Below are 26,138 nucleotides of genomic sequence, written 5' to 3' on the forward strand. Positions count from 1 at the left end.
TCTGTAAAATGTCACTGACAGTCTCTCTTGCTGCATAAGCTGTATGTAATTCAGCTGCTCTGACCCCTTGTTTTGACCACATTTTTTACTTTTTTACTTGTTTTATTTCTTTGAATTGACAGCGCATTTGCATTTACTGTATGTTGTTAATAGAACTGGCTTGATAAATGTACAGCTTTGAACCATACATATGTTTACATGCTTCACGTCACACGTCTGCACTGCAGAACTGTGCTAAATAGCAGCACAATGTTGTCAGGTGCCATTATCCGGTTATTTTACATTTGTGGTACCTGTACTTTTTTGTACCAGTATTCCACACAACCAAACCAACGTTTAAACCTTCAAAGGCCATAATATATTGCAAATTTTTCTTAGAGACAATAAAAAATTTCCCAAATATTAGGGAAATTTAAGCAGATAAAATTAATCTAAAATATTTTATTAAATATGTTTAAAGGGTTCATGAACTGAGAAATTAAAATTCCCTTGATCATTTTATATATAAGAGGTCATTGTGCTATAAAAATATTTTCTAAGTTTCAGAACTCACAACCTTCTCATTGGTCTAAAAACAGCTTCTACTGAAGTCAGTCAAAACGACAGGTTGTGGAATGTTCTACTTTATGACTTAATGGTGTGGCTATACACCACCTCCGCAGAAGGAGATCAACACCTGCTTCTACATCACTGCCTGTTTAGCCCCGCCCACCAATTCACGCATGTAGTGCAATAACGAGAGTGGCAAATCAGGTCTACGCAGAAACCAAACGATAAACTGTACTTGATTAACTTTATTTTTAATGAAGTACCTGACCATGTAGGTAAGAACTTGGTCCTTTGTTTACTTCATTTTACCATGGATTTGTTTAAAAACAAGGCTGAAACTAAAAGACAGTGCTGTGCTGACTATATTGGATCTGACAGTAATGGTGCATCACACAAGTGTGAGTAACTGTTTTCATTACATGATCACTATTGCTTTGTCTGTTATTATAGATCATTTGACATGTACTGAGTATTTATGAGTTTTTAACCTAAAACACAGGAGCATCCAGCTATGCGGAATGTAGGCTGTCAATCATACACAACTGTTAGCCAATCATAACAGTGGGCGTATACGTCCGACTCTACAAGAATCCACCACGCCTATTCAAACAGGGCGTTATGATGAGGGGGGTTAAAAACAGGACAGAAAATAGCCTATTATACTTCTAAATTATCATGTTTTTTGATGTAAAAATCTTGATAACATTATAAGTGGACTTCAGAGAACTGTACAAAATTTTAAAAAGGCAGTTCATGACCCTTTAATGTATTAGCGTTTTTGGCCATTTTTTAATACATAAATTATATCACTTGCAATAGTCAGCATCTGAGACTACCCACAGCCTGTTCCCTGACCCTACACACAAAATGGTAAAATCTGTCTGAAATATCAAGATACAGTTTGATTGGCTGGCTTTACATAATTTTCGAGTGTCAGGGTATATTTATATTGAACCAGACTTAATTTGAATATGCCACAGATACTGTAGAGCTGGAAGATTTAAGTACAACTTGCTGAAATACTGTGGCGAGTTGAAGTCAAAAATGAGTAACATGCTTCTGCTAGTTGTACTCATGGTGGCAGAGTTCCTACAGCAGTCTGGGGTGCCAGTGGCATGTGCATGCAACGTCAACTGTACTTTTCTTTCACTCGCTTCAAGCTATCTCTTTTTCCTTGAGATCTGATTTAGATTTTTGCCCACCGGTACTCCATTGCCATGGAAACTGATGATGGCTGAAGGCCACCCACATGTAGCTCATACACCAAGGGATTGTCAGTTGTGTTGTTAGGGATGCCCTCATGAAACCTCTTTACTCTGAGACCAGAGTCTGTGCTCTTATTGAAGCGTTGTATTAAATCACTGCAACTAGTGATTCTCGATGCATCTGTGCCATGTCGGTTATGTTAGAGATTTTGTTTTGGTTAATCCGTAGCAAATTACATTTTTATACTGTACATTATAATGCTGTGATACTTAAATGTAAGTAAAGTCAAGTCACCTTTATTTATTTTAGCACTTAGAAATTGTTTTTGTTCAGCTTCTCAGTATTAAACAGGAAAGTAAGAGAAACAGTGATGCAAACTTCAAATATGAGGTAAATCCAAATTTTGCTATAAAGCAGCAGTGGCAAGACAATAGTGTCATTATTCAGCTCCAGTCAGTTCAGTGTTGGTTCAGTTCAGTTCAGTTTAATAATTGTGTAAAGTTCATTCATTATGAAACGAGTTCAATTCAGCTGTAAGCAGCTCTACTGAACAAAGTACTGTCGTTATTCAGCTTGTGTCAGTTCAGTGTTGATTGAAATTAGTTTCAGCTATTAAGCAAAAGACAATAATGTCATTGTTCGGTTCAATTTAGTTCAGGTTTTGTTCTCATTTGATAGTGTCAGTGCAGTCAAGCCAATAATATTGCTTAATATTAAGTGTCTTTTAAACTAAGCAAGACAAAGATGACAGTGGCAAGGAACCCAAACTCTGTTTATTTTAATTTATTTTGACAAAGTAGTATAGAATTTAATGTTGTCCATTTATTGATCATCATTTATAACGTTGGTTTTGGCCAGAATTTTAATATCAGTACATCTTTAAACATTATTGATGATAACTTTCAAAAATCATCTCGTTATTCATACCTTTTTTCCAGAGAAATACATAAATCTTGAAAGAAATAGGGAGAAAGATTTATAATACATCAGAGATTGGAGACGTTCTCTGATGCTATCAGTGACCTTTCCAGTTGTGCCGTCTAATGGTATTTAACCAGATTTAGGCCATACTAGCCAGACAGCTGTTTTTCCTCAGCGCTGCTCCTGTAATTGAATCTATCCAGCTCTGTACTCTGCTGAGACATATCTGTCCCACACGGTGAGATGAAGATTACAGATGCATCTCAGACATCAATCTCTCAGCCCCTCCGCTGCTGCTTGACATGCCTTCATGAGTGGATTGAGGTTTGTTTTTGAGGCCAACTGAAGGTGACGTGTTGTAGAGAGAGGACGGTTGATGCTATCTCGGTCCTAAGAGACATGCAGCTTCAAGGATCCTTCAGAAACACTCACTGCAGTAACTTTTAAGAGATTTCACTTTTATAGAACAAGAATAAAAATTACATTTGGGTGGAATTATATAAGACGTGACACCAGTATTGTGCGCCTGTGCATATAAATAAAATGGAAATTAAACGTAAAGTTAAAAATAACTATTAAAATGTTTTGATATATTATATTATATTATATTATATTATATTATATTATATTATATTATATTATATTATATTATATTATATTATATTATATTATATTATATTATATTATATTATATTATATTATATTATAATGCATTTGCTGTAGTTTTGAATGTGACCCAAAACTACCTGCACAAGCACGTATTCACCACCTACTCCAAATGTTTACTTTCCTCTCAAGGGTTTTCTGGTGGAATTTTCAGAGCTATAGAGATGAAGTCTTGGGACTGGATCAGGACAGTTCTGGGATCCCCAGTGCAATCAGTGCTGCGGTGCCACTGTGACAAATGTCACACAGGGGCCACCATCCAAATGATGTTTGTTGTCCACAAAGAGTGAAGCCTGATGGGACATGTTTTAAGTGTCGATAACCTATTAATGCCCCTTGAGTATAGCGGTCAGTATTAAAAATCTGTTTGGCCAGTACCACTGGTTGTAACTTGCAATACAGAGGCAGTGATTTTTGGTTTACAGTTTATTTAATTTTTTAAACCTGTTTAAAGGTGCACAGTCATTTTTCCCCCTCGTTTAACGCTTTTACACAAAGAAATTAAAGGAATAGTTCATACAAAAATAAAAATTCTGTCATTAATTACTCACCCTCATGACGTTCCAAACCCATAAGACCTTCGTTCATCTTCTGAACACAAATTAAGATATTTTTGATAAAATCGGAGAGCTTTCTGACCCTGCATAGACAGCAACGCAACTACCACGTACAAGGGCCAGGAAGGTACTGTAGTAAGGTCATCGTTCATGTGACATATAGTGGTTCAGCCATAATTTCATGAAGCTACGAGAATACTTTTTGGTGCACAAAGAAAACAAAAATAACTTTATTCAACAGTTCTTTCATTTTTGTGTGAAATATCCCTTTAAGTTATTTGAATTTTTTTTAAATTTCACATGAGATTAAGACTCCAGTCATATCAGTTAGGGCTGAAACGATTAGTCGACATTATCGACAACGTCGACAATAAAAAAATTGTCGACAAATATTTTTGTTGTCGAGTAATCGTTTGATCTCACATGACCTAATGCAAGAGCTTGCAATACTGCGGTTCGACCAGTGTGGCGCTGTAGCGCAAGAATGTAATTCAGCCCTCTTGGATGCAATTCAAGAGAAGAAGACACACCCGAACCTGAGCGGCGTTTGATGAATATGTAAATATATATTGCGCGCTTTTCTCTCAGTAACAAAATAAACAACAACGTGATTTTATTTAATTAAAGTGATAGTTTGTTTTACAGAGATCAAAGCTTGATTTAGCTCTGGACTGTTTTGGTTATCATAACCATATACGGTAGGCTATTTTAAGACATTATGTTGTGAATAAAATAGTTTATCCAAAGCATCTCATCACTTACCTTTATTTTGATTCTTATCACTTACAAAAGGAGATGTTAGGCAGAATGATGTGTTACTTTTCCATGTAGCTAATTAAATGGTGAGAGAGTGTCTCTGTCTGTCATCTCATTTTGTGTGCCAAATACATCTATTTGTATAATGAATTGGTAACACTTTAACTAATGTTAACAAATGATACCTTATTGTAATGTATTAATTAACATGAATGAACAATACATTTATTAAATTCATGTATTAATCTTTGCTAATGTTGGTTAATAAAAATACAGTTGTTCATTGTTTGTTCGTGTTAGTTCACAGTGCATTTACCAACGATAAAAAACACAACTTGTGATTTTTATAAATGCATTAGTAAATGCTGAAATTAACATTAACCAAGATTAATAAATGCTGTAGAAGTATCGTTCATTCTTAGTTCATGTTAACTAATGTTAACCAATGAACCTTATTGTAAAGTGTTACCAATTAATTGTATAATAATTGTAATGACATAATATGCTTTTCTAAAGCTGAAGTGACCTTTATGTTAGAATATGTATAACTTAATATTTTAACTAACTGCAAAAGCTGAATAATCAATCAAAGTCTACTGATTAATCAGTGAAATAATCGACGATTAGTCGATTAATCATTATAATAATCGATAGATTAATCGATTATCAAAATAATAGTTTGTTGCAGCCCTAATATCAGTAATGTATTTTAGATGGAGCGGGATGTTGAGATCACATGACCAGTTGAATTCTGTTCATTCTCTCTGTAAGCTCCCTGTTATTGATTACTTTTGTTCATGGAATAAATTTGTCATTGCCGACTGCAAGTACCATATTCTTTAGTGTTTCGACATGTGAGTCAATCTTGTTTACCGAGGAGAGAAAGGAGGCGGAAGAATGATCCCAGTTAATTAATGTGTAAAATGACTGATGGCCATGCACAGTTTAAATGACATAAGGACGTTATTGAAACCCATAATCAGTTTATTTTTGGCGACTGTTATGTTTTCTGTAGCTCGACAAAACCCAGTTGACAAAATAGGGGAGAAATACCAGATCAGCTTTGTTGTTACGCTTGAACAGTGCTTTCAGAGTCTCCTGAACATTGTAACAAGAATGACTCTGTTTTTGAATCTGATGGATATATGTTTGAAATTGCATAGACATGGCTGGCAATGGGTACGGAGTTGTTGTCTGTCTAAACTGATTTTTAATGGACAGGAACCCTGTGCTTTTCTGGAGCCCAACAGGGATCACACAGGATCCCTTTAGATATTAAGATACAGAGAGCCAATTACTCTAATAAGTCCTGGCTGCAGGACACACTCACAATTCAGCTCATAGAGGGACTCCATCAAGTTCTGCAACAATGATTTCAGCTCCACAGGCAACTTTAGTGGCATGCTCAAAATTCAGAACTCTTAATAACTTTTGCCTGTCTCATTTTAGTGATTGAATACTGTGGGTTTTCATAGTGCAGAATACATACATATATATATATATATATATATATATATATATATATATATATATATAGATAGATAGATAGATAGATAGATACAAAAACTGTATCACTGTTAAATATTAAGCAGCACAACTGTTTTCAACATTGATGATAATGTTTCAGCATGTTAGAATGCTTTCTGAAGGGTTTGAAGACTGGAGTAAAATTCAGCTTTGCCATCACATTAATAAATTCGATTTTAAAGTATATTAAAATAGAAGATAGTTATTTTGAAATGTAATAATATTTTCGAATATTGCTGTTTTTATTGTATTTTTGAACAAATAAAACAAGTATTACATTATTGGTATTATAAGGTACCTTATTGGCATCTTATGACAGATTGTTGAGTTGTTGCTTGTACTGGTACTTTAAATGTAGGAGATTTTTGGAAATAGTCAGGACATGTGGAAACTGTTGGAGAGGTTTATTTGAGCGATGATGTCCAACAGTCTGCACTCACCCACACAGACAGACTTTTATGCCCATGCTTCACTTCATCTTGTCTTGGAATAAACTTTGTTTTTTCCGTTTCTCCTGAGAGACATACAGGATATGCTTCTCAACAATTGGGTGCCCACAGAACCAGTTTCAACCAGTCATTTCTAAAGATATAGTTATTTCAAACTGTACCAGAGACAAGGGAAAGAGAAGTGTGGTAGGTGCCTATAGCATATACAAAGGGTTCTTAAAAACACACATACATTACTATGGCTTTGTAGTTAAAGATTTAGGTACATAAATCAAAGGTTCCAGGTTCAGACCCCATAAGAGCAGATTCATGAGATATTGAGATATTGTGCAACCAAAGTGCCTCCAAGCAAGGCAGTTAACCCTGGGTTGCTCTTGGGAGATCTGCCCTGTATTACAAATGGACTACGTCACTTGGATAAAATGAAAAATACTTCTCATTGCTCATAAAGGTCACTGCTCTTTACCCTGATCTCGCACTTGCTTTTCTCCATCTTTCATAGCCTGATAGTCTCTTCTCTAGTTTCCCACTCATATGGTTTGAGAGCTAGAGCCTCAATAATTGGAGGTAAACTTAAAATGATTCTCATTAACAAACATGTAACTAGAGATTTAACCTGTTAACAGCTCATCAATATCGACCAGAATTTTAATAGTGTTACATCTCCATTAGTATCTGCATCTGCATTTAATCTTTTAAACCTTCTTGGTAATATCACCAAATTTTAAATGTGAATATTCCAGAAATACTCATAAGGCTTTAAAAACTCTGGGACCTTTTGAAGTTTATACAGTTTACAAACCTTTCTTTCTCATTATATGCAAGTTTCTCCAGTTATCTAAATGCTCAGACTTGCATTTTTAAACATTAGTAAACTCTCTCTTGGGAGAAAACAAAGCGGCATTATTGAATGAAGTCGGTTTATACTTCCCTGCTTACGCATTTGTTTTTTTGTTTTTTTTACTATTTGTTGGTCCTTTTAGACAATGAAAGTGGTAAAATGAATCTGTATTTTATCATCTGTGTTTCAAGATATTTCACAGGCCTCTGAAATGAACTTAAATGCTTTTAAATTTAGCGCTTGTGAGTTTATCAGTGTGTGTATGTGTGTTCCTCCTTAGTCTGACCTCTGCATTTTGCTTTCAGCGTTTTGCTGTCAGCCAGGTGATTATCAAAGACTAAGTGTGCTGAGCACAGAAAATGTCCAACGGTAACAACAGACCAGGGCCTTCAGTGTGTGTGTGTGTTTATACATGTAAGGCTTTATTTTGTGTGTGTGTGTGTGTGTGTGTGTGTGTGTGTCTGTGTGTATATTGTCTGATCCAAAGACCCTTAGAGTGTTTGACCCCTGCGGGACCTGAACCACAGACCACAGGCTGACTATGAGAGATAAAGTCATCAGCAGGAACACACACAGTTAATACATAAAGCCATAAATTGTACAGTCTTTTTTTCCACAGCCAATACAATCATATGCTTTTGATAAAGGAAGATGAAGCCATGCATTATTGTCTGTATGGCCTCAAATGCTGTAGTCTGATTTGTTAGAAACCATTTCTTTCTCTTCTTACGGCGTCGGCATCCATCTGATTTCTGTCTGTGCTATCAGGGCTTCACAGATTCAGTGCATTCCGTTTATGAGGATGTATGTCTGATAAGAGAGCTGCCCTGAGCAGGTGAGGAGCTGATGGTCTGTCTCTCTCTGCTGTCTCTCTCTCTGCTTTCCTGTCGCTCTTGCCCTAAAAAAAGGAGGGGGGTATTCAGTGACTTCACACAAACCAGTATCAATTTAAGTTCTAGCATCCTGTGTTCAGATTCACCCAGCATAAAATATGACAGGACAAATATAATTAAGTATTAAGTTGTGTTAAATTGACCGTGGAGGGAGTCATGATGAATATATTTGCTAGTAATTCAAGTACACCCACAGTAATCAGTAATAAATGTTTCTGTGGTACTACATCCTTAAATCCATCTCTGTATCCCAGCAGTTATGATAAACGAGCAGCTATTCAGCAATCAGATCTGTCCAATATACATATGTATTTTAAAAAGATAACTTTAAAAGTTAAATTCATGATTTTTTCATAGCTTTTAAATACTGTATGTGTGAAATTGATTTCCAGTCATTAATTATAATAAAGAAAATTACATTTAACACAAAATTGTATCCTGAAGGACTTTTTAAAGTATGTAAAAAACTTACTAAACTAAAAAAAGCTTAAAAAAAAAAATTGTACTCAAGTTTGTCATCTATTTCATTAAAAAATATTGTAAAAACTGTAATAATGGGAAATATTATAATTTAAAACTATTCTTTCCCCCCCCCCAAAAAATCTTACTGAATCCAAATTTTTGAACAGTAAGATAGATAGATAGATAGATAGATAGATAGATAGATAGATAGATAGATACTGTCTACACACCCAACTTAAAGTCAATATTTTATTAAAGGCCAGTAACAACTTTAAAGGGCAAACATAATTAGTCAGGAAGTGAGGTCATCGGGTTCCCAGTTGGCCTTGGTGTTAAAAATGCAAATGAGGGTGAAAATGACATCAGAGAGACTTTAATCAGCCTGGTAGAAGCCAGCAGATGTTTTGTAATTACTAAAGCCAGCAAATGACATCTAAATTCACCCTGAGTCAGATAGGCACACTGTCAGAAAAGATTCAGATGTGAGATGCTGCCTCATTATAGTGACTCTCATACTCTGAGAGGATGTTCACTGAGTCTCATCAGCATTTTCCTTTCATCTGGCCTTCATTCAAACTGATAGCTAATGACAGATGCACAGAATAAATGTGTGTCTGTATTGAGTATCATGCGTGGGGGTGTCTACAGTCGTGGTCATTCAAGCATGTCAATTATCAACTGAACCACACTAAATTTATAATACTGGGTCTTCACCTTTTATCAAGCTTTTCAAGGACCCTTGATGGCTAGAGGGACCCTGTTGCATATTGTGTGTAATTGAGTGTTGCATTTTAAGCCCAGTCTATAATAACATGCATAACAGTACCTTATTAATGTATTTACAGATATTGTTTTGATGCTTGCATTGCAAAGCCATTAAAATAGTCATTAGTGATATTGAGAGTCATATTTTTGTTTTGCTTAATACATTTATATGTTGGCGGGACAATGAAATGTTTAAATGAACTTTAGCTTATTAAATTAATTATTATTGTATATAAAGGAATAGTTCACCCAAAAATTCAAATTTGCTTAAAATGTACTCATCCTCAGGCCATTCATGATGTAGATGAGTATGTTTCTTCATCAGAACAGATTTAAAGAAATTTAGCATTACATCACTTGCTTACCAATGAATCCTCTGCAGTGAATGGGTGCCGTCAGAACGAGAGTCAAAACAACTGATAAAAACATCACAATAATCCACAGTTAATCCACATGACTCCAATCCATCAGTTAACCACTTGTGAAGTGAAAAGCTGTGTGTTTCCATTTATATTTAATTAATATTGTATTTTTGTATTTTTAGGGGTTGTGAGAACTATTAAAGACTTCTCTTCTCTTGTAAAAAGTTGTCACTGAAACTGAGTAGAAGTGGATTCTGCTCTCATCTTCAGTCCTCTTGAAATACAGCTAAACTGCTTCTGAATAGCAAGCAGTACAATGTTGTGACAGCTTCCTCTGCAGGAAGCACAACATTCCAGAAAAAACCAGTACATTCACTTCAGAGAGTGTGTGCAACTCTGAGGTTTAATAAATGTGTGTGTGTGTGTGTGTGTGTGTGTGTGTGTGTGTTTTAATAAATAATGAATTAAAGATTCATTTTAAAAAGAAGCGTCATAAGGTTGCCCCAAAGTGCTTGGTGAATCATCAGTTCTGTGTTATGGTGGTTGTTTTTACCCTTTGGGAGCCTTTATGAAAAGGTTGCTGGATCTAGAAATCTAAAATTACACAGATAAATTCAGTTCAGTGTACTGACAGTCCTTTGCCTTTGCACAGCTTTGATGGAGCAGAGTTTGTGCTCTGTATTTGTTATGTGCTGGAAAGTCTCTTTGCATTTGTGGGTTTGGTGTTCATTTGTTTTTGTTATGATTGGTTTAGGGTGTAAATTCTCTTTGTTGTGATTGGTTTAGTGTTGTTCTGAGGTTAAGGTCAATTGTGTTGTCTTGATCTTTGTGTCAGTAAACAGGCAGTAAGACAGACAAGGCACTTAATCTAACAAGATTTCACATTACCTCCAGGTACAAATATAAACTCTATTATAGTGTGTTTGTGTGTGTGTGTTTACTTTTTCCTGTTTACTGATGTGCACCCTTGTTTGTTAGTATGTGTGTTGTTTGCTTGTGTGTACCTTTGTTTGTGCGTCTGTATTTGTTTAAGTATGCACATGAATCCAGCAGGCACACAAACAGAGATGATGCTGGCGTGATGATCCTTTGACCTTTGACCTCTTTTCTCAGCACAACTGCAGCAGCAATAAATGTGGCTGCATCCGAAACCGGATACTTGTATACTATATAGTAGATGAAAAACAGTATGTGACAAAAGAAGTATTCGAATTCACAGTCATGAAAGAGTATAGACGAAAAGTACTCAAATGAGCTTCTACTTCCAGCGTGATTCTGAAGTGTGCCTATGATGGAAACTTTAGTATTCCATAAGGCCACAGGAGATGATTTATGAATGCCAGGACTTGACTGATGCTGGTTTGTCATGTGACGATGACAACATTGCAAATGCAGTACGTCCAGATTACATTCATGCTACACACATTTATACTGTATAGAACATACTTTTTGTGGTTGAGAAGTGATTACCTATTTATTTCGGACTCAGCTTTTGTGTTTACAGTAGATCAAGGTCTCAAAGTTTGGCTTATTAACATGGTGTAGATCGCCCCTGCTGGTAGTTGCTGGAACTACAGCATCTATTTTTCTCCATTCCTGTCTATTCAATAGTAGCCGTGTATTTTAATGGCATGAAAGGGTTTTTGTAAGCAATATATACAGTAACATATTTCATTGTAGCATACTAGATGTTTTGTACATATTTGACCTTTTTGATATGGCAAATCTTTTGATTGAGACCGGGGCTGTTTATCTCTTAATCTCTTTTTGATCTTTATTAATTTGGTGATAAATGTTAGATGCATTAAAAACATCTAGCAGTGCTATTAGTCCATTGATCCTCTAAAACTGAACCATAAATACCAAGGATGACAACAATAACTGTAACTGTAAGTTTTGCCAATCATTCTAATTCTGTGAAAATAGGCAGGTCCACATCACCATAACACTATCAATAACAATAACGACATAAACAATATCACTTTCTGAACAATTTTTCAATCAGAAGACAATCAGAATCTGCCTGGCTTTAAAGAGCAAAAGCATTTAAGCACCAGACTACATAACTACAGTGCAAGCTATAAACAGACAGTTGTTGTTCACTGGTGTGGAAGATGATATAGTTCTCACTATAGTTCAAATTCTTGAATGGTCTTAAATGTTCTTCATCCCAGTCTAAAGAGTGTTGCAGCCATGATGTCAAAACCCGAAAGACTAATTCACTAAGGGTTTTTAAATTTATGAGTAAAACAGGGTCTGTGGTGAATAGAAATTGTCAATACTTGGATGTTTTGTATGGCTGAAGCAGTCTGTAATTGAATTATGTTCAATACAGTTACACGAATTGGTGGTTGTGAAAAAGAGCTTGAATGTTAAGGAGCTGTCCGTGGTGCTGAAAAGGTCTAACACAATATGTGACCCTGGACCACAAAACCAGTCTTAAGTCTCTGGTGTATATTTGTAGCAATAGCCAAAAATTAATCAAAATTATAGATTTTTCTTTATGTCAAAAATCATTAGTATATTACGTAAAGATCATATTCCATGAAGATATTTTGTAAATTTACTACTGTAAATATATCAAAACTTAATTTTTGATTAGTGATATGCATTGCTAATAATGAATTTGGACAACTTTAAAGGCGATTTTCTCAATATTTAGATTTTTTTGCACCCTCAGATTCCAGATTTTCAAATAGTTGTATCTCGGCCAAATATTGTCCAATCCCTTATTTATTCAGCTTTCAGATGATGTATAAATCTAAATTTCGAAAAATTGACACATAAGACTGCTTTTGTGGTCCAGGGTCACATATGAGTAGCTTTTACAGAGCTTTAATATGTATTTTCAGCAACATACATGATTTTGATATGTTTACAAGTGAATTTTCATGTCACTTACTATTGGGAATTAGACCATGACCTCATAGTAGAGATTCCCAACTGTGGTATAGTGACTTGATTGTTTAATATTAGGATACATTAAAGAAGCAGCTGAGATAGGGAGTCTTTGCATGTTTTTGACTTTTTGGGTTGAAACTAATATGCAGTATGGTACAATAGGTGCTGTTCATGAAGCTGTAAAACATCCCTCTTTTGGTTCTGACTTCACTAACGTCGTGTCTTTAATACTTCATGAATTGACAGCATTTCTGCAAAGATCTGAAACTGTTTCTGTCACATGACACAGCTGAAGACACATTAAGCACCAGTTACTGTGGCAACTGCAAATTTTATTTGAACTGTTTTCTTTTTTCTTTTTTTTTAAAGACTTGCTGTGACTCTGTCTTTGAATATTACATAAACGGGTTACTCCTGAAGGATTTCCTATAGCAAGCAGTTGTGTTCTTTCTGCATAGTTCTGTGTTTAGACACTTCCAGGCCAGCTTCATTGTATGGACCCACCAGCTGCAGGTTTAGCGTCATGATTTATGAAACACATTTCACCTCTCAGATTCTGTTGCAGCAATATTAAGAAATGCAATACTACCCTGCATTTTACAAAGACACATTTAAAATGTTTTTACATTTTTATTCAGCAACTGATATAACAGCAATTAAAAGTATATGCTGATTAATTAAATTAATCTTAATCTTAAATTAAGTCTCATGAGAAATCCGGAAATCACCAACTTTAATGGAAAATGAATGACATCTAGTTGCTTTGTTAAGTAAGCATTAGTATAAGAAAGATTTATTGATATTTACAAATGGTGTTTTAAACTCTTCTATCATCTTTCCATTCAACCCATCTTTATGCCAAATATTTGTCTCTAGACTGCTGGGATAAGCATGTTTTACCACACCTAGAAGAACCAGGCACAGATAATAGCCTTCGTCACCGCAATTCTAATTCACTCCTTTACGATAAGCATTTAACGGGAACTCACTAGGCTTATCAGACTCCAGCAATCTCTCTCTCTCATGGGCAGGAGAGAACAATGTCCTTGCTCTGTAAAAGTGAGTTCATAAAATAAAGAGAGATTGTTTGAGAGAAAAGAAAAGGACTGCTGTGGCAATCACTTTTGAGGGGGGGGTGATTAATTGGAGGATTAATTGTCAAGCTGGAACAAAGTAGAACATTGTGGGAACATTCTGCTTAATGAAGCATGTTGAAGTGACAAAAGAGCAATATCTCCTGCTTTCATATGTTTTTTACACACACAATTATTCTGCCTCCTAAGATATCTCGTTTTAGGCTAATTCTAAAGCAGCATCGCATGTAATCCCAGAATGCATTGCTATGAGGTCCGAGATGTATACAATTAGTTATATATGCCATTATGTATAATATTATATTCTGAATATTATATATACACTGTGTGTATGTTTATATATATATATATACAGTATGTATATGCACAAAGTTTAAATAAAGAAATTTCATATCATTTATACATTCATTCATTCATTCATTCATTTATACATCTTATATATTATATAATACAATGTTAGATTAGGATAGATAGATAGATAGAAATGACATACTATGAAATATCTCTTAGTTCTGGAAACATATAAGTAAAGGTGTAGTAAAAAAATCATTTTTTACACATTTTGTGAGTGTGTTTTTGTCATATACTTTTATGCTCATTATTACTGATGCTGACGTCTAAGGTGAGACTTGAGGGACGTATTACCCTTATGAGGATCCATGATGGTTACGATGCTGCCTATGTAGTCTGTAGGCTGCTCACTAGTTTGACCGAGCTGATGTCATGGTGCAGTTTAGCAGTTCCATCAGGTCTCACTGCCACCTTTCTCTGGTGTTAATGTGGCGGATGGATCATTTGTCTTCACTAGCACTGCTATAGCGACAGAGTCAGCAAAATAAAGCTTCTACCTGCTGCCCCCTGCAGAGAGACAAGGAAAGAGGGAGAGACGTGAAGGCGCCTGTAGCTGATTGCACTCATGCTGTTAGTATGCATGATGCTGCAGTGAGCCGTATTTATTCAGCAGGGATGGTCCAGGGTATGAATACTGAAATCATGAGATGAGGTGACAGGAAGTGCTTCAGGCTGTAGAGCATCGGTGAGCAGTGCCATAACACTCACACAAATCTTTAGAGCCTCAGATGACCTCCTCGGAACACGTACTGAGACCAAAGTCCCTCTCCATCCACCACAGGAAGGAGACCATTGGAATACAGACCTTATTTTCAAACAAATTAACGTTTAACCCCAATAAATATTGTTTTTAAATATGCAGCAGCCAATTACACTGAAATTCATACTGTTGAAAAATTGTTTGGGTTTAATTTGTAGGGTTCGGAATTGAGAACTAGTTTTCATTGACCAGCAAATATGCCAAGCCACCAGTGTATTCAGATCCATATACAAATGACTCTTACAAGCTGCTTCTTTTGTAATGAATTGACTGGCTCCTGAATAAGTCAGTGACTAAATCGGCCCACTCATCGAATAAGTCAGAGTGATTACTGAATAAACTACTTTTGATCATATATGACTTCACATAAACCATGTTACTTACTTTAAAGTTGTTATTACATCAAACATTTTCTTCTTGCCTAATAAGTTTGAAATTCAGGCAAGATATAATAGCATCAAATACATGGCATATGTTGTCAGCATCTGGATTGATATAGTGCAAGTTTCTCTGATCTCTGCAGTGAATTATGGAGGGTCTGCTTCTCTCAAGGTGACATTCTTGTGGCTGATTTAGTCCACTGGGTTTAGAAAAGCTCTGTTGACTAGGTTTAGAAACGCTCTGGTGTCTCTTTTAAAAGCAAAGTGTTAAAGATAAAGCTTTTAATTTCAGTCTGCAATCTGTGCTTCTCTTCTGTTGTTGTCTCCAGATATTTCGCTGCAGTTGTGTTGGATTTGGATGAAGGAGAAATAACCAACAACAGGCTGCTGTAAGACTATTACGTCTCCAATGAGACCAGAACCATTCTGGCCTGCCAGTTTCACCCATCCCCTCAGATTCAGAAATGTAACATTGTGGTTTATTGCAGAGCCTTCTGGGGGTTAAGGACACAGTCGCATCTCTTCGATTTTCTGATGAACAACCCTGATTTCTTGAAGGTTCCTTGCTTTTAACCTTTGAGAGAACGTAATCAAGTGTTCGTATTGGCCGGTGCTTACAGACGTAATCCAAATTGGACCGTTTGTTCTGGATGTGCTTTAATGTGATTCTCTGTGTTGTTCAGCCTCTCACAAGTTTAATTTTAATGAAGTGCCTCTTTGTGATTCGCTATCACTCTAGAATATTGTTTTGCATGCTCAGAATAAACAAACTTGACATTCTCCTTCAGGTCCTCTTCAATCAAGATGGACTTGGGCATCATTATGGTGTGTGCTGACCTGAGCTAAAGATCTCCTTATGGGTCAGTACTCTGTTTGTGCTCTAATTAAACACAAGGGAGGGTTTTGAATTGGTTGCTTTCCAAATTCACACAAAGGTGTTTTTGCTTTTGTCTTCAGTCCAGTTCTTTGCTGCCAGTGTGAATCAGATATATGTGTTTTCTTCTTTTCTGGGCCCTGTGTGTTTTTCAGAAATACACTACTGTTCAAAAGTGCTCACCAAGGCTGCATTTATTTGATCACAAATACAGTAAAACGGTAATACTGTGAAATATTATTACAATTTAAATTCGATATAAATATAAATGTAAATTTACTATATATTTCAAAATGTTATTTATTCTTGTGATGGCAAAGCTGAATTTTCAGCATCCAGTGTCACATGATACTTCAGAAATAATTTGAATGTGCTGATTTGGTGCTTAAGAATAATTTCTTATTTTCAGTGTTGATTGAAAGGAAAAAAAATGACTTACTGACTCCAAACCTTTGACCACAGACGCAAGTGTACAATTTGTAATTTGGCAGCTGTCTTATATACTGACAGCTTGCAGCTACATACCAAAGTTTACAGCTACTGATGCCATTGTAGAAAATCTCTATTTATAATCAGCTCAAATATGATTAATTTATTTGGTATGTGAAAATGTCTCATAACAGAGTAGTTATTGGCCATAACACAAGCCACACAATCCAACACACTAGGGCTGTGAAACAATGAATCGCATCCATATATATACACATATAAACATTTTTAAAATTTGTACATGTATGTGTGTGTATTTATATATACATAATAAATATACAAAGTACACACACACATATTATGTAAACACACATTTTTATTTACACTTTTATTTTGAATGCGATTAATCGTTTGATAGCCCTATTACACACACACACAAAAGACATAAAATAATCTTCAGTCCGACTATGTTAGTACTGTGCTTTGCATTATGGTTTGACTATGTACTGGTGCCATCTTTGACTTATTTTAGTATGTAGTTTTATTTTTTAACATCTTTAATGCCAACATAGATGAAATAGGAGTTTAAATACACTACAAATGCATACTTTCTCAAAATATGAATATTTGTCAAATTATGTGATTTCACTTGCATAAAATTGTTAATAATACCTTAGATTTAACAAGCCCTCACTTTTGACACTGAAATCTCATTAAAACGAACATGTTCTGTGTATTTTTTTCTCTCCAGCAATTGAAAAATGACCTTTATTTTAATATGCATTACCCTGTACTTTCACCACATGAAAATTCCCATTAATCACCTGTGTGAAATGACATATGATCCAGCAGCATGAAATAGTTATGTCAGAAAGGGCAAATGGCTGGATGTGAAAAACAGCATCTCTGAGCCCTAGCTCTGATGAAGTTAGCGGCAGGCTGTCCATATGTGGCTGTGATGAAAGATCACAGTGAATATGGTTTTAATCTCTGAGCAATGTCTCTCAAGGACAACCGCTGAAGCACCTCGAAGTGCTCCCTCTCTCTCCGTAGCCGGCTTTGACGGATGGCCCAGCGGTTCTGAAATGATAGGCTATTATTTTACTTTGCATTGGATAAATGGCAAGGCTTGCAACTCTGTCCTCGTAAGGCCTGGCAGGACCAGATGGGGAGGATCGGCAGAGGGCTTTGGGACGCGCTTTTGTCCGGACAACATGATTTCATTCCATTCACGAACTGAAGTGCAGTGTTTTCTACGAGGCTGCCGCATGATCGCTTGAATTCACGAAAACGGATTTTGTAATCAGCTCGTTTTAATCCTACCAGACTGTTTTGCAAACATCCCTATTAGCAATTCCTACATGCCCATGGGGAAAAAGTCCCAAAATATAGTTTGCGGAAAGATTGAACGAGGTCTAAACTGATGCTGAATGCTGAAAGTAAATGAATCAAACTCACTAATCCTCTCCGTTCTCTTTTCCCCTCTTTGTCTTTCATAGATCAGCTAGATTCATGGTCTCCACCGCCGTACTTCGATGAAGACAGCTACCCCTCCCCTCCCAGGAATATGAAAGGTTTATCAAGCGGTCGTCCTCAGCTCACCTTCACATCAGGACACACCTGTGGGCTGCCAGACTGCGATCAGTCCCTCGACCCCTTGCAGCATGTCGGCCACGATTCCCGCTCTCCCTACCTGCTCAGTCCGACCGAGAGCTGCCCTCTGGATCCACACCGCTGCTCGCCCCGCAGCTCCATCCACTCCGAGTGCATGGTAATGCCCGTTTCTATGGCATCTGACCACGTTTCCAGCAGCACCTTTCCCAGAATGCACTACAGTTCACACCACGACGGCTCGAGAGACGACGGCTCCGCTTCTCACGGTGGCGGCGGCAGTGGAGGGGTCAGTGTTGGCGGTGGGGGTGGCGGGTCTGGGAAGATGAATCGTATTCCCGCGAACCTACTAGACCAGTTCGAGAAGCAGTTGCCGATTCACAGAGATGGTTTTCACACGCTGCAGTACCAGCGCACGTCCGCAACCACCACAAGCAGCGAGCAGCGCAACGAGAGTCCCGGGCGCATCCGCCACCTGGTGCACTCCGTCCAGAAGCTCTTCACCAAATCTCACTCGCTCGAGGGGTCGTCCAAGATGAACGGCACCAAGGGAGACTCTCGCTCAGACAGCGGACACCACCACCACCACCATCACGGACACCACCATGGGAACCACAAACACAGCAAACGGAGTAAGAGCAAGGAACGCAAGTCAGACTCCAAGCAACGCTCAGGGATAGCAGGCTGGTGGAGTTCTGACGACAACCTGGACAGCGACAGCACCTACCGGACTCCCAGCATCATGAGCCGCCACCATGGAGATCATATCACTCACTGTTACCCGGACACAGGCCATGGCCACTTTGGTGAGCTTTCGCTCAAGACCTCCAAGAGCAACAACGACGTGAAATGTTCGGCATGCGAGAGCATTGCTATGGCCCCTGAGGGCAAATTTATGAAGCGCAGCTCCTGGTCGACACTGACTGTCAGTCAAGCTAAAGAAGCCTACCGCAAATCTTCCCTCAACCTGGAGAAACCGACCATGCCTCAAGATCTGAAGTCCTCCATGAGGCCTTGTCATTATTTGCAGGTGAGATATTGTTCATGAAGATGTGATTGCTGGTGATGCTGTGCTGTAACCATGGAGCCTCAGCAGACTTTCATAGGGATGTCAAGATGACTTAAAGGGATAGTTCACCCAAAAAGTCTATCATTAATTACTCACATTCATGTCGTTCAAAACCCATAAGACCTTCGTTCATCTTTGGAACACAAATTAGGATATTTTTGATGAATTCCGAGAGCTCTCTGACCTTCCCATAAACAGCAAGGATCCTAACACGATCAAACGTAGCAAGGACATCGTTAAATAATTGATGTGATGTCAGTGGTTCAACCGTAATTTTACAAAGCTACGAGAATACTTTTTGTGCGCAAAGAAAACAAAAATACAGACATTATTCAACAAATCATCTCCTCGGCATCACCCTAGAGCACCATTTTTGAGAGTATCACATACGTAAACAACGTGTGCAGCGCGGATGCGTTGTTTACATTCAGATTAAAGCATAAACAATGTATCCACATACATACGTTGCATACCTTGTTTACGTATGTGCTGGAGGAGACGAATTGTTGAATAAAGTCAGTATTTTTGTTTTCTTTGCGCACAAAAAGTATTCTTGTAGCTTTGTAAAATTACCATTGAACCACTGACGTCACATCAATTATTTTAACGATGTCCTTGCTACGTTTCTGAGCCTTGATCATGTTAGGATCCTTGCTGTCTATGGGAGGGTCAGAGAGCTCTCAGAATTCATCCAAAAATCTTAATTTGTGTTCCGAAGATGAACGAAGGTCTTACAGGTTTTGAACGACATGAGGGTAAGTAATTAATGACAGAATTTTCATTTTTGTTTGAACTATCCCTTTAAAACAACTTAAAGACAAAGTTTTAAAATAAACTAAAATGTAAGTTTTTTGCATTTGTGCAACTGAAAGTGTACTGAAAATATGCTGAATATATATACAGTATCCTAATTATAAATTCATTTCTAGACCTGGAAGAGACATGTAAAATTAACAAAAATTGCTATGGGCTTTTTTATACTATTTTGAATATACATTTTTGTATTTATGCCGATAATATTCATATGGTAGTAAATTCATATTGTTGTTTTGAGAATTCTTATCCTTATCCAGAAAATCTGAATATTGTTGTGGACAATGTGGGGCCTTGCAGTCAAAAAAAGTTGAGAACTACTGCTGGTAGAAGATATTCTTGAATGTTTGTGTACGTGAGGGGAGTAAATATTAAGTCATGCTATTCATTTCCAAAACAAACCTCTGTGTGGCTGCTTTCTGATCCATGGCTTATTGGTGCCTGTAGATTGTTGTTTAGGCTTCAGAGAGTTCCCAACAGAGCCAAAAGTAATAGTCCACTGAAAGGTTGTTACAAAGGCGGGAATATGTTGTTTATGCTAGTGGAGAATATAGCCTGATTGAAATATGTGTGTGTGTATGTGTGTTGTTGTGAGGTACTAATGTGCTAAATTGAGAGGCAGATTTATTGGTCCTGTCACTCTGACTAGACCAGTTTGTTCCTGTTGTTTATGTATGGAATTATTGCAAACAATGAGTCATATTGATTAGCATTGATCTTTCTGTGCTAACGTGTGATTTTCCAAATGCATCACATTTCGTCGGAATGCATTATTCATGGTGCTGTCAGACCACTGGAAATAGCTACTTGCTGTTTTCTAGTCCATTTGTACAATTAGGCCTCTTTATCCTATATATGGATGCTGAATTGTCACAGGTTAGCATTGTAGCAAAATGCAATCAGTTTCCAAAATTGCTGAAATTAATCACATATCTGTCACAAAGTACAGCTACTATGCAAATACTTCTTGAAATTGCTTGTCCTGATGGGGTCATTACTGTGTTTTAGTACATGCCCATGGCATCTTTTTAATAACACTAGGCCTACTTTAAAGAAGACAGTGATATTGCTTTAGTTAATTCATCCTGTTTTAGAATATAACTGTTGTTTCAGCCTCTCTTTATATTAGGATAATGCTGTATTATACAGAACTGGTTAAATTTTTTAATAAATATATATATGAAACAGGATACTGTATGAAAATATTTGGACAGAGTTTTCCGCACTACTTAATTCAGCAATGCAAGTATTTCATTGGGGGGATAATTTAGCCATTTCCAATTATTGGGGGACACTCCTCAGTGTCAGTGGTGGTTACGGCCCTGGTCTGATTCTCCCAAACTGGTGACCCTAATCAGTAGTTTACTAAATATTAATGAATTAATAACGCTATGTCACCATATTGTTTAGTATTGTTCTTTAATATACAGCTAAGGTTGATTATTGGATTGCAATTGGATATGTAACCTTTAAAAATACTGTGAAAAGTAATTTATGTATGTATTCATGTGTTTATTATCAAAATAAACTCTTAATTTGATTGAATTATATTTTCCCATATATATATATATATATATATATATATATATATATATATATATATATATATATATATTTTTTTTTTTTAAAGATGCTGGTCCATTTAGACCGTGCTGACATGTGGTGGTCATCCTAGCGGACTAGCAATGCCTATTGCAGTTGAAGCTGTTTAACCAACATAGCCTTACTGGCTAGTTAAGGAGCCAGGTGTACAGAACAACATCTCAAAATAGGCTAGCATCCAAAACACAACATATGCTGGTCTGTCAGAACTAGTTAGTATTGCAGATGTCTGACTCAAGCAGTTAGATCAGCAGGTACTATGAAAAAACACCCTATAGTAAACATCTGCTGACACAGCAGCCTCCACCAGTCCTGGACTTATGCAATAGCACAGCAGAAGCAGCGAGGCTGATGGCCCCATTGAGATAATTAATGAATGGATGGATCCGAGTGTTTCCTCAGGGAAAGAAAGAATCCAGAGAGAAAGAGAACCTAAATCAATATTAAGTTTTATGTTTTAGAGGCTTGTGGAGACCTCATTCGGGTCCCACTCAGTCAATTTAGACAATACTGAGCTATATTCTATGAATATTTTCTGTCAACAATGGCAATGAGATTAGGAGATTAATATGCCTGAGATTATCCGGAAGTGAATATGCTACTGTTAAGATGATACTGTTACTGGTCAGTGAGGTTAATATTGTGTAAAAGGTACAGAAGTTGTCACTGGGGTAGTACCCTTTTAAAAGGTACAAACATGTACCATTTAGGTATTAATATTTACCTTTAAGATACCAATATGCACCCTTTAGGGGTAAATAAGGTACAAAAGATGTACCTTTTGAAAAGGTACCACCCCAGCGGCAACTTTTTTCATTTTTGTACCTTTTTTTTCCTGAGAGTGTCGGTTGTGATTGGTTAGTGTGGAGAAATTGTGCCCAGCCTTCATCCAGTCCATATGCCTCCTTTAGATCTAATTTGTCTTTATAACAACATTGTGGTAAAGCTTGTTATACTGTAGGATTGTGTCTTTGCCCACTAAATATTGTACAGGTCACACAAGATGCAAAATGCTCTTTTAACTTACAAAACAAACACATTTTTCTTTCAACGAGAGTGCAAAACTACTTTCAGCATCCATTTTTCGAAAAGGCCAATGGGTTTTTTTTTGTCAGCAATCACTCTTAATTCTAATTTCAGCTCAAATGCATCTGTGACAAAAATGTGGACTTTCACTGAGGGATGAAAGCAACCTCTTCCCATCTGTCTTTCTTAGCACAGCAATTAGCTTAAGTGTGTTTGTATTTCAAATATGTCCAAATGGATTAAACATCAGCCTGCAGAAAAAAGACAGAAACAGTCCAGCAGTCAATGACTGGGATGCATCTCTGGGTCAGGCGTTTAATAGGTTCTCTCGACCCCAACAAAAATAGCCTGTGCCGTCTATCACGCTGGTGCTATTTTTGGCTGCTGTTATCGATGCAGCCCGCAGTGACGCAAACTCTCTGGGAGGGACGTGCGCCCTTCACTCTGATGGTCCGGTGTCCTGAGCACCGCATGCTGAGCAATAGCAAGAAAACAGCTATTTTTAGTGTGTGTTCACCATCGTGAGTAGATTGAATCATTAGCTGAGATTGTGATTTGGATCAAAATCAATGCTAAATGGTTTATGAGATGACTTTTGGCAAGGGTTTCCTCCACATTTCAACACTTCTTACATAAATCATTGATCATGTTATGAGGAGGACAGTGGTTCACTTCATTGTGGGCAGATGCCTCAGTGCTATGATGGATAGCAGAAGAGTTCAAACTGGCCTCTAAAATTTTTAAGTGGATTTTGAATTCTGCTGCCTCGTATCCTATTTATTTTTATATAAAACATCTTTGAAAATTAAGTTGCTTGATTTTTGTAGGTTGAAAAAGCGTTTTTCTGCTGGTATTCTTTAAACTGGCAGATCTGCTCCACCTCTTTCAAGCTTAATCAGATGATTTTTCTCCAATGAGGTGTTTATATTAAGGCTTTTCATTTCCTATGAGCTATCTGTCGGATTATGGATGGTGTATTAAAATGCATGTAAACGTAGCAACTGAATTCACTGTCTGATGTAATAATTTTAAATATTTCGGCATGACTTTATGGTGATATCAGTCACCACGAGGTAGATGTCCTACAGCTCAAGGCCAATCCTGATTAAAGTGTAATGGCCCATTCAAACATACTGCAAAAAAGAAAATCATTTTCTTCATCAGTATTTCTTCATCGGTTTTCTTGTCTTGTGCTCTAGTAAAATGCAAATATCTTTAAAACTCAAATGGCAAATTGTCTTGATTTAAGTGGCTTTTAAAATGGCATTTCTTGTTTTTCTTGTTTTAAGCTTTTCTTGTTTAAAACTCATGTATTTAGTTGGAAGGCTTAGTTGAATGCTTAAAAAAAGGAAAAACAGTGGGTTTAGTAAAATATGGATATGGAAACAGTTTTGGGGTTAGTAAGTTTCTTTGTTTCTTTCTTTTTGCGCAGCAAGGATGCATTGATCAAAAGCGACAGTAACGACTTGTGTTTCAAATAATTGTTGTTCTTGTCATCAGAGATTCTATTCATCTATTCATCAAAGATTCTTGAAATAATTATGGTTTCCTTAAAATTTTTAAGCAGCACAACTGTTTTCAACATTGATAACAACAATATGTTACCTGAACACTGAAGCCTGGAGTAATGGCTGCTAAAAATTCTGCTTTGCCATCAGAAGATTAAATGACAATGAAATAGTTACTTTACTTTAAACTGTTGTAATATTTCACAGTATTACTGTTTTTACAGTATTTTGATCAAATAAATGCAGCCTTGGTGAGAGACTTCTTAGTGATCCCAAACTTTTGAACAGTAGTGTTTATTCTCTGAAAAGCTTCTTATGCTATTGGAGACTCGAGTACATTTATCTGTTTTTAAAAGATGTTTAGGTATTTTTACTGTACAAAAAAAGAAAAAGATAAAACTGATTTTGCAGTGTGGAGGTCCCCATGTTGCTGTAATGTTTTCACTGCTGAATCCTTTAACATTGCTGCTGGGCTGTGTAACTGGCAATAACTTTTGAAAATCTTCTCCCAAATATTGCTTGTAAAAATAAGATGTCATTCCTACTAAAAATTTGCATTCTGAATGATAATTTGTTTGTATATAAATTGCAGCAGTGCATAATACATCATATCATGAAGAAGAAGTCCTAACTAACCTGGGACGACGACAATAGGCTTGAACAAACAGGAAAACAGACGCCATTCCATTCGCTTGTCAGACAAAGTGTTAACAGCAATGTGAACTGGCAGCATTATCTATGGTCTTTTAAGGTAACCAACTAGTTTTTTCATTGTTGACATTTTATTTGATTCATTATCCGAATGCTTGTGAAAAGAAGAAAAATAATCAACTTTTAGATATCAGTCTGCTTATGCAGTGGACATTGGTCATGCTCGTCTTTGGTAGCTCCTTTGAAGTAAAACAGCTGTATATTTAACGAAGCACAAAAAAACTGAACATGTCTTTTCATGCCTAATGTTTGATAATACATAATCATGTAAAGTAGTGAATTTGCTCATAACATAACGTCTCCTCTGTATTTCCTAAACTCAACGACAAGAGGAGACAGATGATGTGTACTCCAGTGTCTTCAGTCCCATTGGTAGTCGCCGCATCACATCCCATTTACATAAAGCTGAACTTTTCTCATCTTTTTGTGAACGTCCTTAAGAGTAGCACTGAAAGTCAGGAATGAAGTATTCAAACATTACGACTTTGACATTTCAGTAGAGGTTGGCAAACACCGCTGGGTTTAGTTCACTGCACTGTGAACATCAGAAATATTCACTCCCTGAATGATAAAGGATCATGGAAGTTTTAAATGAACTGACCTCTCCAGCTGAGCCCTGCGTTGTCTAACCGCAAACTTTCACTCTTACACAGTTTACCCTTCTCATTATGATTGCACCTTGCTCTTTCTCTCTGTATTCTTCACCTGCATCTAAAGGCTACAAGAAGAGAGGATTGCATTTTAATAGATTTTCTGATAGGTCAGTGAAGGTGAATCTAATAACCAATTAATAAGACTGTTTACAAGCCAGCAGGAGCCAAATAGCAACTCCTTCCACACATGCTCTCTCTCTCTCTCTCACACACATGGATATAAAGAGACCCTGTCTTGACAACAACTCAATAAACTGTGAGAGTCAGACAACTAAAGAGGTCAGACACAGCTGGATGTGTGTGTGTGTGTGTGTGTGTGTGAAGATGGGTAAGGGAATGTTGGTGACAGCAGATGCTATTTGTGTCGTCGTTTGTCCCCTAAATGAGCTTGAACATGTTTAA

The 26,138-nt window shown here is 36.8% G+C and overlaps 1 protein-coding gene across 24 annotated transcripts in view; it reads left to right on the forward strand.

Moving 5' to 3' along the window:
• The window catches only part of dlgap2a (discs, large (Drosophila) homolog-associated protein 2a), a 139,621-nt gene that overhangs the window by 77,028 nt on the left and 36,455 nt on the right, over window positions 1–26,138 (forward strand). For 19 of the 24 annotated variants that reach the window (XM_058748630.1, XM_058748607.1, XM_058748605.1 and 16 more), the window contains one exon: window positions 18,243–19,384. In XM_058748630.1, the coding sequence (XP_058604613.1) occupies window positions 18,243–19,384 (1,142 nt within the window). Of the gene's footprint in view, window positions 1–16,228; window positions 16,301–18,242; window positions 19,385–26,138 lie in introns of all 24 variants that reach the window. The other 5 variants (XM_058748620.1, XM_058748622.1, XM_058748621.1 and 2 more) reach the window with 1 other exon arrangement.

This window comes from Onychostoma macrolepis, chromosome 17 (genome assembly GCF_012432095.1).
Source record: "Onychostoma macrolepis isolate SWU-2019 chromosome 17, ASM1243209v1, whole genome shotgun sequence".
NCBI lineage: Eukaryota > Metazoa > Chordata > Actinopteri > Cypriniformes > Cyprinidae > Onychostoma > Onychostoma macrolepis.